Source organism: Amphiprion ocellaris, chromosome 10 (genome assembly GCF_022539595.1).
Source record: "Amphiprion ocellaris isolate individual 3 ecotype Okinawa chromosome 10, ASM2253959v1, whole genome shotgun sequence".
Taxonomy (NCBI): Eukaryota; Metazoa; Chordata; class Actinopteri; family Pomacentridae; genus Amphiprion; species Amphiprion ocellaris.
In genome coordinates, this window is record NC_072775.1 from 34,140,966 (window position 1) to 34,159,065 (window position 18,100).

General features: G+C 42.9%; 1 protein-coding gene across 1 annotated transcript; it reads left to right on the forward strand.

Annotated features, from left to right (window-relative positions):
• Positions 1-2,101: 2,101 nt before the first annotated feature.
• On the forward strand, positions 2,102-17,255 carry vcpip1 (valosin containing protein (p97)/p47 complex interacting protein 1). The gene is made up of 3 exons (XM_023270304.3): positions 2,102-4,916; positions 8,721-8,807; positions 11,241-17,255. The coding sequence occupies exons 1-3, from the start codon at positions 2,267-2,269 to the stop codon at positions 12,026-12,028; spliced, it is 3,525 nt and encodes a 1,174-aa protein (XP_023126072.2). The 5' UTR covers positions 2,102-2,266; the 3' UTR covers positions 12,029-17,255.
• The last annotated feature ends 845 nt before the right edge of the window (positions 17,256-18,100 follow it).

The following is an 18,100-nucleotide window of genomic DNA, read 5'->3' on the forward strand; positions in this document are numbered from 1 at the left end:
GGACTGAAGAAACACTCTCATAGATAAATGTAACTTAGTACAGCAAAAATAACACAATAACAAAGTGATTAAAGACGACTAAAATGTATGAAAATGTATAACTGCATAAGCAAATAAATGAAAACAACTGACAAAAACTCAAACTAGAAATAATATTTGATAAATACAGAAAACAAATTAAAAACCAGACTAAGAACAAAGATTACTGTCAACATTGTCTGCAGCCGCCTTTTACTATAGTTTTTCCAATTACTACTATAAACACTGATATAACCGGAGAAAAAAATGCTACACTGGATGCCTGAGAGCCTGACTGCTTTATGTTCCATTATATTTGGAATTATCACCTGAGGCCTGAATGTTGGCAACTCAATACATAAATAAAGACGTTTCCACCATAAATTGAAGCAGAAAATGGGCAAAGTCGGGCATAAAAATTCACCAGAAAGCCAAAAATAAAGAGTTTGATGCTCCAAATTTCACAGTCTCTGGTTATTGTCCAAGTTAGTGAAAATAGTTTTAAAAAAAATGTTGTGCCATAAAAACAGTACCTACTGGATGTAACTTCAGTCCCACAATCTGCAGTAATAATTCGCTAATACAACTAGTATTATTAAAACTAACATTGTATACTCCTATTACTGCTACTTTTCCAAATAATATTATAAATACTAATAAACTGCTGGGATTACTAAAACACAGACTTGTGAGATCTACTGTATTTGCTTTAGAACAGAGTTGGATGGAGGTTTACACCGGTTGCTTTGGATGGAGTTATTTTATGCATCTGTATTTCTGCCACCGGCATGCGGTAAATTAGATTTAAAAAAAAAAAAAAAAAAAAAGAACCTTCAGTTCAACGTTTGCTGTGTAAAAGATTTAAAACGATGTCAGACACCATCAAATGTGTCCATTGTGACACAAATAGGACTTTGCACACCACTATGAGAACTGTTTAAACCCCAGGACAGACACACTTTACAGCACATATGCTAATATCAGCCTATGTGATTTCCTAATTACATAATTTCAAATTGCAATTTTGATTTGAAATCGTTCAAACACATCACCACAAACCAGATTCTGCTCAAATATTTGTCATTTTAAGTTCAAATGTCCAATTAACTGTAAAACAAAACAAACAATGTTTATAGCATAGATTGTATATAAGTTTCTGATACAGTCTATTGTTTATGGAGGACAAGATGAGAGCACAGATCCAAACCACCATGAGCTCGTTACTTCTTCAGTCACCTGCACAGAATCTCACCAGGTGGCAGCAGCAGGCTGCTTTCACCACATTAACCCTAAAATCATGCTGATAATAGGTGCAATTTGGGGGATCAAATTTAAGCCGTAGTGATCAAAAGTCACTCAAAATCCATTTAAAACCATCAGTTTAGTTCTTTGAGTCGTCTGGACTGATCGGTAAGAAAGAAAACAGAAAATTCACACAGAAGTGAATGGAGTTCGGCGACAGTATGTTTCCCTGAATGTTACAAACCCAATTTTCGCTGGTTTCAGCCATAAACAGTCTGCGTTTCCACCACTGACTGTTAGCTCATTTAAATGCGACGATTTATTCTATCAATCAGTGATGATGATCCAACGGGCTAACAGCTAAGCTAACCAATAAACTCCTGTTGTCAGCACCGTTGAAGCCAAACTCGGCTCGTTTTATGGCCCAAAACCTACAAACCACAGTTCACTACAAAACTGTAAAAGCCGCCGGAGTGATGAAATAACTTTTAAAAGATTTATTGAATAAAACCTATGACATAAATCGCGAAAAATCCTTCTGATGAGCCCCATCTGCCATGATTCTGCTGAACTGACTTCCTTACACAACAAAACGTCGCTGCGCCGCGTTGCATGCTGGTAAATGTAGTCTGCCTAACTTTGAGGTTGCTAATTTTAACCCCTTCGCCATATAAAGCTACTCGACATGATATTATTGCTGTCATTGTTTGATAATTTTCTTGAAAGGAAAAGAGAAAATGCTGTCATTTTGAACGTGGTGTATAAATGTTCAGGCGTTTTCGCAAAGAAAAACTACAAATCCCACAATCCGACGTCATTACGTAGTCACGTTTAGCAGCGGTCAGTAGCTAAAGGAAAAAAAACAGCCGCTTCCGTGTTGTTCTTGTGTTATTCTGGCAAATAAACTCTCGTTAGCGGCGTCGAGGCTCGTCTGACATCCCCGCCGGAGTGTGACTATCATGGTTTTGTGAAGCTGACGGACAATTTCAGCTTTTTTTCGGCCGAGATGTCGCTGCTGCAGAGCTCAAAGAAAAAAGACAAGCGTATTTTGTCGGGTACCTGCCCAGACCCGAAATGTCAGGCGAGGCTTTTCTTCCCCGCTCACGGCTCCATTAGCATCGAGTGCACGGAGTGTGGTCAGCGGCACGAGCAGAAGAACCTGCTGAATGTCGAGGAGGTGACCGATCCAGATGTGGTGCTTCACAATCTGCTCAGGAACGCCCTGCTCGGCGTCACCGGGGCCCCCAAGAAAGGGACAGAGCTGGTGAAGGTAATGGGGCTTTCTAACTACCACTGCAAGCTTCTGTCCCCGGTGCTCACCAGGTACGGCATGGACAAACAAACCGGCAAAGCCAAGCTGCTCAGAGAAATGAACCAGGGTGAGATGTTTGACTGCTCACTGCTGGGGGACAGAGCCTTTCTGATAGAGCCGGACCATGTGTCCACCATGGGCTACGGCAAGGACCGGTCAGGGAGCCTCATTTACCTGCATGACACTCTGGAGGAGGTCAAGAAGGCCAATGGCAACAGAGAGTGTCTCATTCCAGTCCACGTAGATGGAGACGGGCACTGCTTGGTCCACGCCGTGTCCCGAGCCCTGGTGGGCAGAGAACTGTTCTGGCACGCCCTGAGAGAGAACCTGAAACAGAACTTCAAGCAGAACCTGGACCGCTACAAGGCCCTCTTTCAGGACTTTATTGATTCTGCAGAGTGGGAGGATATCATCAATGAGTGCGACCCCCTGTTCATCCCACCTGAAGGCGTGCCGCTTGGACTGCGCAACATCCACATATTTGGTTTAGCCAACGTCCTCCACAGACCCATAATCCTGCTGGACTCCCTGAGTGGGATGAGGAGTTCCGGAGACTATTCGGCCACCTTCCTGCCCGGGCTGGTGGCTGAGGAGCAGTGCAGGGGGAAAGATGGGAAGCTAAACAAACCCATCTGCATCGCCTGGAGCAGCTCCGGCAGGAACCACTACATCCCCTTGGTAGGAATCAAGAATACGGTGCTGCCCAACCTGCCTGCTCGATTGCTGCCAAAGGCATGGGGCGTCCCTCAGGAGCTCATCAGGAAGTACATCAAGCTAGAGTCAGATGGGAGTTGCGTGATTGGTGGCGACCGTAGCTTGCAGGATAAGTATCTGATGAGGCTGGTCAACGCCATGGAAGAGGTTTTCATGGAGAAACACAGCATCCACCCGTCACTGGTGGCAGACGTACATCAGTACGTCTACAGACGGACCGGTGTGATCGGCATCCAGCCCGAGGAGGTGACAGAGGCAGCCAAGAAGTCAGTGATGGAGAACCGGCTGCACCGCTGCCTGATCTGTGGTGCTCTCTCTGAGCTCCACGTCCCTCCAGAGTGGCTGGTTCCTGGTGGAAAGCTCTACAACTTAGCCAAATCCACACACGGCCAACTGCGGCCAGACAAGAACTACAGCTTCCCCCTCAACAATGTGGTCTGCTCGTATGACACCCAGAGAGACGTCCTGGTCCCAGATTACAAACTGAGTTCCCTCAACACCTGCAACTGGTGTCACGGCACGTCAGTCCGCCACATACGAGGGAACGGGTCGGTGGTTTACCTGGATGGGGACAGAACAAACACCCGCTCTCAGGGCGGGAAGTGTGGGTGTGGCTTCAAGCATTATTGGGAAGGGAAGGAGTATGACAACCTGCCCGAGGCCTTCCCCATCACGCTGGAGTGGGGGGGCCGGGTGGTGCGTGAGACAGTGTACTGGTTCCAGTATGAGACTGAGCCGGCACTGAACAGCAATGTGTACGATGTGGCTATGAAGCTGGTCACCAAGCACTTCCCAGGGGAGTTTGGCAGTGAGATTCTGGTGCAGAAAGTGGTGAACACCATCTTGCATCACACCGCTAAGAAGAACCCGGATGAATACAATCCAGTGTCCATTGACGGGGCTCACGTGCAGCGTCTCACCGACACCACAGAGACTCCGCAGGTGGCAGATCCCCAGCCTCCTACTAAGATCATCCTGACAGGTCAGAAAGCAAAGACGCTTCACAAAGAGGAGCTGACGATGAGCCGGGCGGAGCGCAGCATCCAGCAGAGCATCAGCGAGCAGGCCTTCGTCACTCAGAAGCGACGGACTGACAAACTGAAACAGGAGCAGAAGGGCCACGGCCGGACATCTTCCCCCGGTGGGTCTCCAGAAACCTCCTCCTCCTCAGCTCCAGCCACGCCCACCAAATCGTCCTCCCCGTCTTCATCGAGTAAGGAGAAGAAGATCCGTGTGACCACCAGTGACGGCAGGCAGGCCATGCTGACCCTGCAGGCCCACACCACCTTCTCAGAGCTGCAGAGGAGCATCACAAACCAGTTTGGTGTGCTGCCGGCGCAGCAGTGCATCCGATATGGCTTCCCACCCAAAGAACTGATCCCCCCGAAGGACGGCGAGGAGAACGAGCCGGTGGCGTTGCAGCATGGCGACAGGGTGACGGTGGAGATACTGAGGGGCCCTGAGGACAAGAACCCAGCGGCCTCCATACCCCGAGCATCCAGCTCACACTCCGGCCTGCACTCGGTGAAGAGCGAAGACGCCGTGACGTCCAGCAGGATGAGCAGCCGGGAACTCCAGGACAGCATCGACCTTGAGATGTCCTCCCTCTGTCTCCTAGCAACTTTGATGGGTAAGAATACATGAGTTTGACATGTAGGCCGCCTCCCCCGAGGTCTCCCGCCTCCTCCAATACAACTTCTGTTAGAAAAACACTGAGAGCAGACGTTAATGCAGAGATCAGGTAACGAGAGGGAAGTCACTTTACCACCCGGACTTAGTCTGTTACTAACGATCACTCTCGTTATTGATCGTTCTGTTTATTGTTTTCCAGCTAATTAGTGAAAGAATTGAAGCGAATGTACTCAAAATGACCTGTGCAGTTACTATGGAACAAAAAAGCAAAATTTGAAAAGGTAACGCTTTAAATAATATTTGGTATTGTTTCTTGAATAACTGACAGTTATCAAACAGATCTGCTCTTCAGATATTGATTTAATCTTCCTACAACTAATCAGGTTGTTAATATTTGTCAAATCTGACTTCAGTTTGGATTCAGTTCAAAGTTTGCCTGAGTGATTTAAAAAAAATATTATGAATATCAAACTGTTTTGAAATTGTGGCTGTAGGAAACTTCTTATTTGAGACACCCACAGTTGAGTTCTGGCTGAAAAAAAGATTCCAGCTCTATACGACGTTATATATATTTACTTATTTAATATTGTTGTATTTACTAAAAATTTCAAGCTGTTAAAAAATTATGCAGATGAAAATGTATGTCAATATATGGTAAACAAGTTCAGATGTTGTCATTTTGATTTATTGATGATCAAAATAACAAGTATCTTACATGAAGGAGAATTTATCAAGGAAACATCTTCAGTTAATCTGAACATTTTGTTCAGATTAATGTCTTGAAGGCAGTTAGTTAGTCAATATCAATGTAACGTTCGGATGTTCTGCTATTCTGTATTAATATACAAGTTAAAATTGTGTTGTTTAGGTGTAATATTTAGGTCTTAGGTATTGTTTTAGCAGTTGAGTCAGAGATTTAAATGATTGAAACATTTTCAGGTCTCTCAGAGTGTCTTGACCTGAGTTTGCCCACCTGGATTGAATCTGTTTCCCTCCTTGTGTATCTTTCTTCTCACTTTGCATGCACTCATGCTGCTCTTCGCATTGTTTAACCCTCTGAACCTCATGCAGTTTTCTGGGTGTTACATTTTTACTGTGGTCTCATTTTTCACTGCAACATAAAGTCCAGCACCTTTATTGAAACAGCATAACCATGGCTAGAAGTAGAGAGAACTCAACATGTCTATTGTGCACTTTGACTCTGTTAGAATGCCATAATTCATGACAAAAAATTACCAAATGAGAGTTGAATTTGTGCGCTCTGTGTATGTTACCAATACTGGAAAAAATGGCTTCACATGCTATTGATATTTATCAGGGTACAGTTTTACAACCTTGACAAACCTTGACTTTTTTCCACTACTCTGCATGTCACTTCTAGAAAGATGTATCTTCCTACAACTTGATCCTCTGTTCATTGTTTTTGAGCCATGCTGCACTTCTGGCATTGATCCAGTAGGTTTAATTTCCCTCCTGTTCTCTCATCTGTTCTCTGCTCTGTGGAAACACTGCCTGCAGTTCACTTGAAAACTCTGATATTTTCAGAGTTTAGCCAGTTATGACGTCTCCGTTTTGCTACGGTGCAGCACAGTTTTTTGTTGTTTTTCGGCATCTGAGGTTATTTTCTGCGAATTTTCCACTGAAATACCACAATTTCAAGCTTAGATTTAGTTCATTCCTGAATCGAATAGATAGCTGATGTCATTTTTTGTGGTTTTTGTTCTTTGTTTTTTTTTTTTGTTGTCTTTCAAACCTGCCAGTGGACTTCAGGATCCAAAGGGTTATGGATCAACTGCCACGAACGCTACCAGAAAGAGTGTGTGTGTGTGTGTGTGTGTGTGTGTGTGTGTGTGTGTGTGTGTGTGTGTGTGTGTGTGTGTGTGTGTGTGTGTGTGTGTGTGTGTGTGTGTGTGTGTGTGTGTGTGTGTGTGTGTGTGTGTGTGTGTGTGTGTGTGTGTGTGTGTGTGTGTGTGTGTGTGTGTGTGTGTGTGTGTGTGTGTGTGTGTGTGTGTGTGTGTGTGTGTGTGTGTTTGTGTGTGTGTGTGTGTGTGTTGTAATTGTGCTGACTCGGCCATCTCCGTCCCACCCCGTCTCACCTGCCAACAGGGTCAAAGGCTGCGGCAGCATTCAGATAAACAGATGAGCCGGCCAACAGGCAGCGTGACACACAGCGTCTGTCGATATTCAGGAAGGTTTCATCTGCACTCTGAACGCTCGGCAGGCCTGACGCTGCACTTCCCGTTAGCTCAGGGCTCGCATTCAATAATCCTACTGTCCAGGAAAAACAAAACATCCGCTCATCAGCCAGCGTCTGCACAGAGTGTCCACACAGCTGACTGTCAATAGATGTGTCACTGAGCATTTTAAATGTGTAATACCTGCGTTGAACTTACCCTGACCTTAACCGGAATTTTTCAATATGTGGAGAAAAACAAAGCTAAATAAAATGCACAGTCATGCAAGTAAAAGCAAAAATGTGCTCATCCCATTACTGAGTGCAGTTGTGATGTTGTTCTAATGCTAATATGATATTTTAAGCACTTTAAATTAACCCTCTGGGAGAGTCCTGCACAATTCATTGTTGTTTTTGGTCTTTTCATGAGATTTGCTTCCTCACTGTGGCTCATTCTTCACTCCAATATGAACTCCTGCATGTCTGTGGAAACAGCACGACTTTGACTTACTATAGATATTGAACCATTTATGTTTTTACAGCCTTTACCAACTCTGCACATCCATCCCAGAAAGATGTTTCACTGCTGAATGTATCTTCCAAAAACTTGCTCCTACACTGCCTGCAGTTCACCTTTTGGTCACAGTTGACTCAATCGTTGTTTCCCAGCTGCACAGAGGAGTACAGATTTTTTTTTTTTTATATTCACAGAATCTGTTGTAAATGCTTTATATTTAGCTGTATTTTTTCCAATAAAGCATATAGAATATTTAGATTTTGATTAAGGATCACAATGTTGAGGTTAGATTCTGTAAAATTTTCACGCATAATTATCTTGAGGCCTATCGGAAAGATTCTTCTGTTTCTACAGTTTCTGGTTGATGAATATTATAATTTTGGTGATTTTCTTTTTAACAGCTGACATGCTTTTCAAAGCTGCCAGTAGGTTTTAGGGGTAATAAGGGTTAGAATCGCTCATATAAACCACTGATTTCCAGGGGAAAAACAAGGAGTAGAAGAGGACACAGGAGTATGACCTGTATGTATGTTTCACCCTGAAGTTGGGGGTTTATTTAACCACATTTTAATTTTGTTTGCCAGTCTGATCACTCAAGTCAAAGCATCACCAGATATCCAGTGATGCTCTCGTCAAACCACAAAAACAAGAACTTGTCCTTGACTTTAGTAATTATATTAGATATTTAACCTCCCTGCAGGCTGCTGATGCTTTGATTGATTTTTTTTATGCTCCAACAATCAGTTTCTGCTTTTTCTGTGATCAAGATGTGTGCTGCTTTTACACAGTGGTAAGGTGTTATAAAAGCTACATCATGTCACTCCAACGCAGACGCATTTTATTGTTGTGGTGTTTTAAATCGGTAGATGCATTTATACTTCACTGGTAAACCTGTTGGAATCTAATCTTCTGCATCACACAGCACACTTTTAACAGTAACACCACGATGTTCACGCACACAAGTATTTAAATCGTGTAATAATTTATCCAAAAAAATGTCTCATTTCACATAGACAGTCAACAAAACGGATAAAATCACTCAGTAAAAACACGTAATCAAAATAAGCAACATTACTTCCTTTTTAACCTGTACAATGTTTGTCTTTTTCCAGGTGAAGACGTTTGGTCGTACGCAAAGAAGCTGCCGCACTTATTCCAGCAGGGTGGTGTCTTCTACAACATCGTCAAGAAAGACATGGGTGAGTCGTTTTCATCAGGACTTTTGGAATAAATCAGCATGCGTCGCCTCGTGTTACGTGGGGAGGGGGGAACCTACAAAGCAGGTCCGACATAGCCGGGATTTCTTTGTGTTCGGCGGCTCTACAAAACCTGAAACACCAATCAGAGATGTCGGGTATCGAGACTTTCATTGTTGACTAGATTCAATTCATGCATTCTTGCATTAAACAGGAAAAATATTGTGGTAAAATGCTACACTATTATTGTAAATCAGGCCAGAGAGGAATGCTGATTGAAAACTGTTGATGCAGTAAGTTATTTATTATCCCACTCAGTAACTCTCCATGCAGCTGCTTATTTCCAACTTAGAGCTGCATATTAGAGCTCTGCAACTTTAAACTACATCCGTTTAAACACCAACATTTAGGTCGGACACTGTCCCATAATGCAGGAAATGTGTAAATCACTTTAGCTTTTTGCCAGATCAGGGTCATAATTATTGGTATTGATTGAATATTCTCTGTTTTTCTAATCTGTGTTCTAATACCTGCAGTGTTATCAGTGTAAAACAGGCTGGGCAGCAACATACAACAGATTATTACATTTCCTGCATTTCCTGTGCAGCTGTGCAGCATCATAGTGATCTAGCAGGTTAAAAGAAAGCCACGTTTGTGACATACCTGGCTTCAGGCTCAACATGCTTTACTAACTAATTTATATCACACTCATCTTTCTTCTGTAAACCTAAAACATATGTAAACCTAACTCTCTGAACCCCAACACCAACTAGCATGTTTGAAAAGTATGTTATCTTTAAAAAGTCTCCAAAATGACTCCATATATCAGCTAGGAACCGTAAAAATAGAAAAAATAATCAGATTTTCAGATGTATTTGTCACATCTGTACATGTTGATTCAAGGTTTTTTAATTTTTGTAAAATAATCAAATTTATTTTTTTCTTTTTTATGATTTATGGCATTCTAAATGTGTCGTAAAGCACAGGAGACATTTCAGAGTTCTCTCCTTTTTCATGGTTGTTCTGTTTCCATAGAGGTGCAGGACTTTATACTGCAGTAAAGAATGAGTCCACAGCGAGGCAGCAAATCTCATGAAGAACAAAAACAACAACTAACAAATATTGATCGTGTGTCCAAAACTGGATTTCCGATCAGTAAATAAATGTGACATCCAGATTCCCACAGTGAATGGAGAAAGTTATCGCTGTTATTTATGTTTGGAGCTGTTACAGACTAGATAAATGCTTTCAGTCATTTTTGAAGAACAAAAGGTAAATTTTTTTTGATTGCCGCTTCTTAAATGTGAATGTAGTTTCTTTTGTTCTTTATGACAGTGAACGGAATACCTTTGGACTGTGGCCAAAAAAGCTATTTAGGAAATACTGATTGACATTTTTCACCTTTTTCTGACATTTTAGAGGCCAAACAGCTACAACAATGAAACCAATCGTTAGTTGTAGCCCTGATTGGCTTACCAATGTGTTTTGATAGTTTTTGTACAGCAGGGGAATAAGAACTTATTAGTCAGATCCATTCCTTATATTTTGGTCCTTTAATTAGTCAAGAATCAAATGGAGTCTCGTCTTCCTTTAAAATGTGTGACAAAGACTTCAGACAGGAAAAACACTGTTGTGACAGCAGAGTAAAGCTAATTAGAGATGACTGAAGCTAAGTAGCCTCTAGGTGTCTGTTTCTCACCTGAACACTGAGGATTCTCTCTACAGAGCCTGTAAAAACTCTTAATGAAGCAGCCTGTTGTATCATTAATACTCTGTAAGGACAGGATGGAAACCTGACCGCTGACCAGGAGCGTCACTGTTCATTTTACTGTAACCTGGACCTTAGTTTAGTTTGGCTTTGCTGGGTTTCCATCAGCCATCCTGAAAAAAGCCAGTTCTGCTAACTGTGTTTGCCTTCATCTATGGCCATGTTCATCTTAGGTGTAAGAGCTGTTGATTATACGCAACGTCATTAGTGAAATTTGATTGTAATGACAAAAACAGAAAGGAATATGTTTACTGTGATCACATAATATTAAAGTCTAGAAACCCCAGATAAAAATCGAGATAATAAAGTTAGAAAAAAAGTGAGAGTTATTATATAGTCTGTCTTTAGTAAAAAGTGTGTTTTTTTGCTTTCTTGGACAAATACATGATGCACATAAAAAGTAAACATAGTGACCGACTGTTTCTGCTGCCAAAGCAAGCAGAGTATAATTTATAATCATAAATACTAATGAAAACTGTGAGGATTAATATCTTACAAAAGGCTGCTGCAGGTTGAGTTTATATTTCTTACTGTCATCCCAAACCTTTTTCACTGTATTTGACACATCTCATCCCCCTGGTACTAGACAGTGAGAGCAGCTACAGCGATGATGCTAATGAATCTGTGTGATGGTGTCCTGAACAGTCTGTGATCATCTTCTCTTCCAGGCCTGATGGATGGGAAGCACTGCACGCTGCCTCACCTGGCGGGGAAAACTTTCGTTTACAACGCAGCAGAGGAGCGTCTGGAGCTCTGTGTGGACGCTGCTGGTCACTTCCCGGTCGGCCCAGACGTGGAAGAGCTGGTGAAGGAGGCGCTGGTGCAGCTCCGCTCGGAGGCGGCTTCCAGGGGCAGCAGAGAGGGGAGTCCCTCTCACGGCGTCCTGCGGTTGGGTAGCGGTGGCGTCGTCCGCAAGAAGGAGCAGCTACAGAGCGTCACCGCCTTCCAGGGTAAAGGCCACTCTCTGGGCAGCGCCGGAGGCTCCTCCCCTCCCGAGCACCGGCCTATCACACGCCAGCACAGCAGCGGCGTGGACCTGAGCGCCAGCGTTTCCCGAGGACCCCCTGATCTGTCGGACATCCCAGAGGATGCCACCAGGGAGCTGGTCCGCATGGCTCCGGGTTTCGTCACCATGAAGGACGGTCGCGGCCTGGACCCCAGCCTGATGGAGCAGCAGCGGAGGAAGCTGCAGGAGATGGTTTCGTCCATCCAGGCCTCCATGGAGCGCCACCTGAGAGAGCAACAGAACACCGCCGCCGCAGGGGGCGGGGCCAGCCACGACCGGACAGGTGGGACTAAGAAGGCCACGATCCAGCCAGCGTCTACAGCCGAACCTGTAGCTGCAGCGGGTGTGACGGCGGCCGGCAAACCAGACGAGAAGGCGGAGGAGCCGGAGGAGATGGATAGCCAGGATGCCGGGCAGAGCAACGCCACCGAACCCATGGATCACTCCTGATCAGTCCTGAGCCCCAGCACCGCCCCGCCCTCTCCCCGCCTGGCCGCCATCTGTGGGTCATATCGCCTCAGGTCGGATCTCAAAGCTTTGGTCTTCATCGTGTTGCGTTGTCTTTACTGCATGACTAAAGAGCAGGTCGACCGTCCTCTCCGCTGCAGACTCCAGGTGGGACAATAATCAGTAAGGCGATATACTGCAACACACCGTCTGCAATAAATCATCAATAGTCACAGATCAATACTGAAGCTGTGGCTGTGTGTGTGTGTTTACACTGTACGCACTTTGCTACACACCCTCACCTCAGCTGTGGATGCAACTCTGTTAATAATCAAAACAGTAAATGATTGGTTCTGGCTTTTAAAGCAAATTATTTTGCCTCATTAGAATAAGTTTTTCTCTTGGGTTGGTGATGTTTTGTAAACGACTGTCTTGCAGTATATCGCGGTCGCCTGTTCGGTGACAGGATTGCTTTAGCTCTGTGATTCCCACCTGCAGATGTGTAATCCTCTCGCTATAAACAAGCACCGACGTCCGGGGAGGACGAACCGGTCGGATTCCCGTGTGAGACGCATTCCTGTAGATAGAAGAATCCTCTGAGTCTTAATCCGCCACCAGGTGAGAGCTGCTGGCTGCCGGCAGCGTAGCGTCCTGCAACCATGCTTCCATCAAAGTGCACACTCTGAAGAGTGCACTGGCCTCTGTACGCATCAACGCCTTCATCACCGAAATCTGCTTTTCCACCGTCTGGTAGTCTGAGGAGCGCAGGGAGAACTCTGGATCTGTGTTTGCTTGACTGTCTGACTCCTTCTTGGCCTGAGATTTAATATTCTGCCCCTCTAACAGTCACCACTTCAAGTTTAATGTTCCAGGTGAAAACAGTGTCATTGATGTGACGCTTCAGACCAACCTGCACCACTGAGAGGTAGCAAATGAAATCTGAGGATTAAAAATTAAAGAGTCTCCATCTGCTTTTTTTCTCTTTTACAGCTGTGTTTTAGGGTTTATGAATTAGGTTTTTAAACATTACATTTTAAACTTCTGTATAGAAGTTTTTTTTACTGCCTGACCCTCTCCACCCCAAATCCCGCCAGCAGGGTCAAAAGGCACGTTATCTTAATAAACTGCAAAAATTATACTATTTGTCAAAGCCAGAAATTCGAAAGAAATAATCATTAGGTTTTCAACCTTCCAACAGTGTTTGATTAGATATTTGGTGAGGTACAGTTCCATCAGCAAAGTTTAAAATCATAGAATTTACACTGTAGTCACATTTCAAAATTTGCCAAAAATAAAGCGTACCAGATCCTGTGGAGGAAAAAATACATAAATTCTGCGCTTGTCATCACAGTTGAGAAGCCAAAACTGACTCAGTAACATGATAAAATTTAAAGTCTTCGGCCGAACTGCAGGCTGTATTTGCACAGAACACAGAGGACACAAGTGGAAGCAAAATGAAACTATAAGTACTTAAAAATCTATAGTTTGTAAAGCCACTATTTTAGTATCCAGTGTTGGTGAGGGTTAGGGTAAGGGCACTTAAAAAGTTCTACACATTGGTTCTAGGTTAAAAAAAAACATTCCTGAGTTGTCTTTGCTTCTCATCATAGTTGTGTTGTTTCCAAAGAGCTGCAGAACTTTATATTGCAGCGTAAAAGTAGCTCACAGTGAGGAACATGAGATGGTTGCAAAAACACCTAGAGCTGCTTTGGGTTGAGAGGGTTTAAGCACTTCTAAGAAGGCTTCACTCCTCAGGCTTCGTCCAGTGTTGGTAGTAGCTACGGAAACACAGTCAAAGCATTTTAGGAGCTGAAGCTTTTGCCACCAAAGTGATCTTTCAGTCAAAAAAACAAGACAATGATCTTAAGACGTACTGAGAAAAACAACCGTCGTGTCGCCTCTGAGCTTTTCATACCATTTGAATGAGAATGTACTGAGTCGTGAGGCTGTAAATGCACCTTTACCACAGCAGCGTACACCTGCAGTATGCTGACCAGGTGGAGCACACCATCTAAACAGTCCTGATGCCAAGCCAAGCAGCAACCTGCCGGGCTGAAAAATGAAGTGCCAAAAAGTGCAGTTCCGTGAATGTCCACCTGAGGCTCCAAAAGCGAGTCAAACGCCATACACATCCATGATAAAATATCCAACTTTACAGCAGAAATAAATGTGTTTACAGCCTGCTACAAAAACTCTTTTGGTCTCTGTAGCTAGTTTTCCCATTTGTGGCACCTGTAGGGGGCTACATTTTTATAGAATTTACCCGTTTATGTTGCACTATAGCTTGAAGTTATGCATAATTATGTTAATCACGCTCCACCTCTCTTCTGCGGCACAGTTAATGACACAATTAATAACACAACACGCCTTGATCGCTCTGACAGATCCGTGATTCAGAAAAGATAAACTTCTCCCTTGCTACTCAACAGAACTTCTTGCCATCTCGTGTTCGGGCTGCAGGAAAAGAAGCGTGTCGGTGTTGCAGGTTGGTGCTGCAGGTGTTCAGGGCAGAGTCAGGAAACAGCTCCCCCGTGTGGACAAAGTGTTAACAGTGAATTTCTGAGCAAGTCACAAGTCAGTACCAGTCAGGAGGTGCTTTGAATCTAGACAAAACGTGTGTGTTAGTCATCTAAAAAGGTTGGTTTCTCAAAGAAAAAAATATCAACGTGCAGAGAGTTTAAGTGATCAACAACCCATCATTTGTTTGTGTTTTTTCCCCCCATTGTTGTTGTAATGCAGTTACAGGTGACCAATAGAAACAACTGAAAAGCCCCATTCAAATGGGATTTTTTGTCTTTAGAGATTGGGATGTTTTAAAATATAACAGATGTTAGTAATCTGTCACCTCCTCACTAATAGTCGATACAACTAAACTCACCTTGTTTATCCAGTGACCTCACTGCTTCCACCTGAATGTAAATCACACCCTTTCTTTTTAATGTTTTATTCCTCCTGTTTTTTCCATCGTCACCATCATCATCCCATCTGGATGGGGCTTAAAGTGTGTATGGAAAAAAAAAAAACCTGTTTATGAGGTTTTCTTTTTGCTGCGTAAACGACACAATGTCCTTTTGCTGTCATCCTTTGGGCTCAACAGCTGCTTCAAATCTCCCCACTTTAAAATGCAGAACGTGGCCAAAGATAAACCAGGTTAAAAATTTCACTCCAATTTAAAAGCACCATGTTGATCTGATGCTTGGTTAAGAAAACTCCTCCACAGGCCTTTGTGCTTTGATCCTATGCAAAAATTTTACTGAACTTCCAAATCAGAATATAAAAATACTACACATGAGAATCCTACCTTTGTGTTGATTTATAGAGTCTCTGCTTGACGTTTGCTTTTCTGCAGCTGTGGAAACAAAATACAAGCAACAAGATGTCTTTAGAAGCATCTAATCACAGTTTTTAGGGTTTTTATGTCTATTGTTGATGTACACTGCCGTTAAAAAGTTCGGGGTCACCCAGAGAATTCCATGTTTTCCATGAAAACTCCCACTTTTATCCATGTGCTAACATAACTGCACAAGGGTTTTCTAATCATCAATGAGCCTTTCAGCACCATTAGCTAACACAATGTAGCATTAGAACACAGGAGTGATGGTTGCTGGAAATGTTCTTCTGTACCTCTATGGAGATATTCCATTAAAAATCAGCTGTTTCCAGCTAGAATAGTCATTTACCACATTAACAATGTCTACACTGGATTTATCATTCATTTAATGTGATCTTCACTGGAAAAAAACTGCTTTTCTTTCAAATAAGGACATTTTTCAGTGACCCCAAGCTTTTCAACGGTAGTGTATATATCCATTCAGTATGAATCATAAAAGCTGCTGTTTTTTATCAGAGCAACATGGGAGTAAATGCAGATAAGCAACAGATCTTTAAATGAAACCTATGTGTGTTTTAAGAAACATCCTCAGAGATGTTTTATCCTGCAGCTACAAACCACATGGTGGGGCCAAAAGTATGTGAAAAGTTTCGTCCTGGTACTGAGTCACAAAACCTAAAAATCCTGCTTTTCAGAAAGCTGACCACAGGGTCGAACCATCTCATGGTGCTTCTGAGTTTAGCAGAAATCTACTGGATAATATTTGAATGTTTCTCAAGTTGTCATTAGATGCTTGTAATGAAATCTGCAGTTGTTTCCAGCCTGCTCTGTGTTTTTTCTCATCATATTGTTTTAGAATAAATGCTTCTTTCTTGCTGCTTTCTTCTGCTCAGTTAGTCAGATTGATGTCGCTCCCAGGTCTGTATGGTAAATATGAGCAGCTGGTTAGCTTAGCTTAGCATTCAGACTGGAAACTGGCTCAGTAGATCTTACTATCAGCAGCTGTAGGGCTCACTGATGTACATGTTGTATCTAAGTTCTTTAATCTGAAGTGTGAAACCACCACATGGTTGAGCCAGACCTGGGAATGCTTCAGTCTTTCTGTCTAAATAAGAAAACGTGTTCCCCAAAGGGTCAAACCCTTGCTTTAAAATGACAAAGATGAAAGTCAGTTTACACTTTTTGTTGCCAACAAATTGTTTCTTCACATTTCCATGTTGCTCTTGAAATGACGACAAATGATCTTGTTGGACGAACTCATCATCATTAGGCCTTAAAAATTGTGACTTTTATACAAACAAATTGCTTTACATTTAGATTTTTACCTTGTTTTACCTTAAACTGCCTTTTATTTTAACTGAAATCTTCATTTTGACCTTAAAATCTCAAGATGTTTTGTTTTCTGGTTTGGGCAAAAATCTCACTTTCAAACTGTGAATCCCAGTCGTATCTTTCAGCTCTGAGGTTTATTTTGCCGTTGAGGTGAACAAATGTAAGACTTAGCACTTTGTTTGAGGAAAAAGAGGGAATGTTAGCGTAGCATTGTCATATTAACTGAACCTAATCATCAGTCAGTCAGTCTGAGAGGAAACTGGTTGGTTGGACGAATCAGAAGGAAGAAAAGTTTGTTCAGATCCGACGACACTGCTGTAACACACTTGAAGTTTTTTCTTTGTGACTGCTGTACTAATGACATGAATTGTAATCCAGTTGTATTATAGTATATATTGTAGTATATTTGGACCTGTACAGAAACACAATTGTTCAGTTTCTTCAGTTAATTCTCTTTTGTTAACTTCTCTCTGGTTTGCTAATAAAATATTGATGATACACGGCTTCAACATCGCTGTTTGCATGTGTGATGAATTTTCAACCCCAACAATAAAATCACTTCCTTCACTTGTTTCTGTATTTTGTCATCACTGACAGATTTTTCTGTTTGTTTGTTTGTTAGAAAATTTTAAAAAATAATAACTGTTTGTTCACGTTTGAGACTAAATCATTTTATCTGTGTTCCATTTTTGAAAGCTGCCACAGTGTTTGAATGTTTTTTTAATGTTCCAGGAAGAGGATTGCTTCAGTTTTATAACAGACGTCAACCTGTAGAGAAAAGCGAGATCACGTGCTTTTGTGTTAGTCACAGTTTGGCTGCATGATAATAAATAGTTTTAATGACGGAATCATCTGATCACTCTGCAGATAAATCATCACTGAATAAGTGAGAACAGCTCAGTGCTTTGATTATAATGCATGTCAGTATATCTATGAATATGATCTCCAACGAGGAGGACTATCTGATGGAGATCACCCACCTGGAGGACTGCTGCAGAGACAACAGCCTCCTCCTGAACATCAGCAAGACCAAGGAGCTGAAGGTGGACTGCAGCGAGAAGCAGCAGAGGACATAGCATCCACTCAGGATCAGTGGGACAGAGGTGGAGAGAGTGGAGAGCTTCTAGTACCTGGGTGTTAACATCACACAGGACCTGACGTGGTCCTGTCACATCCACACCCTGCTGAAGAAAGCTCCACAGCATCTCTACCACCTCAGATGCCTGAGGGACTTTAAGCTCCTCTAAAGGTGTTCAGGAACTTCTACAGCTGCACCACTGAGAGCATTCTGTCTGGGAGCATCACCACCTGGATGGACAGCAGCACCCAGCAGGACTTCTGTGCCCTGAGGAGGGAGGTCTGCTGGGCTGAGAACCATCAGAACCACCCTCCCCAACCTGCAGGACATTTAC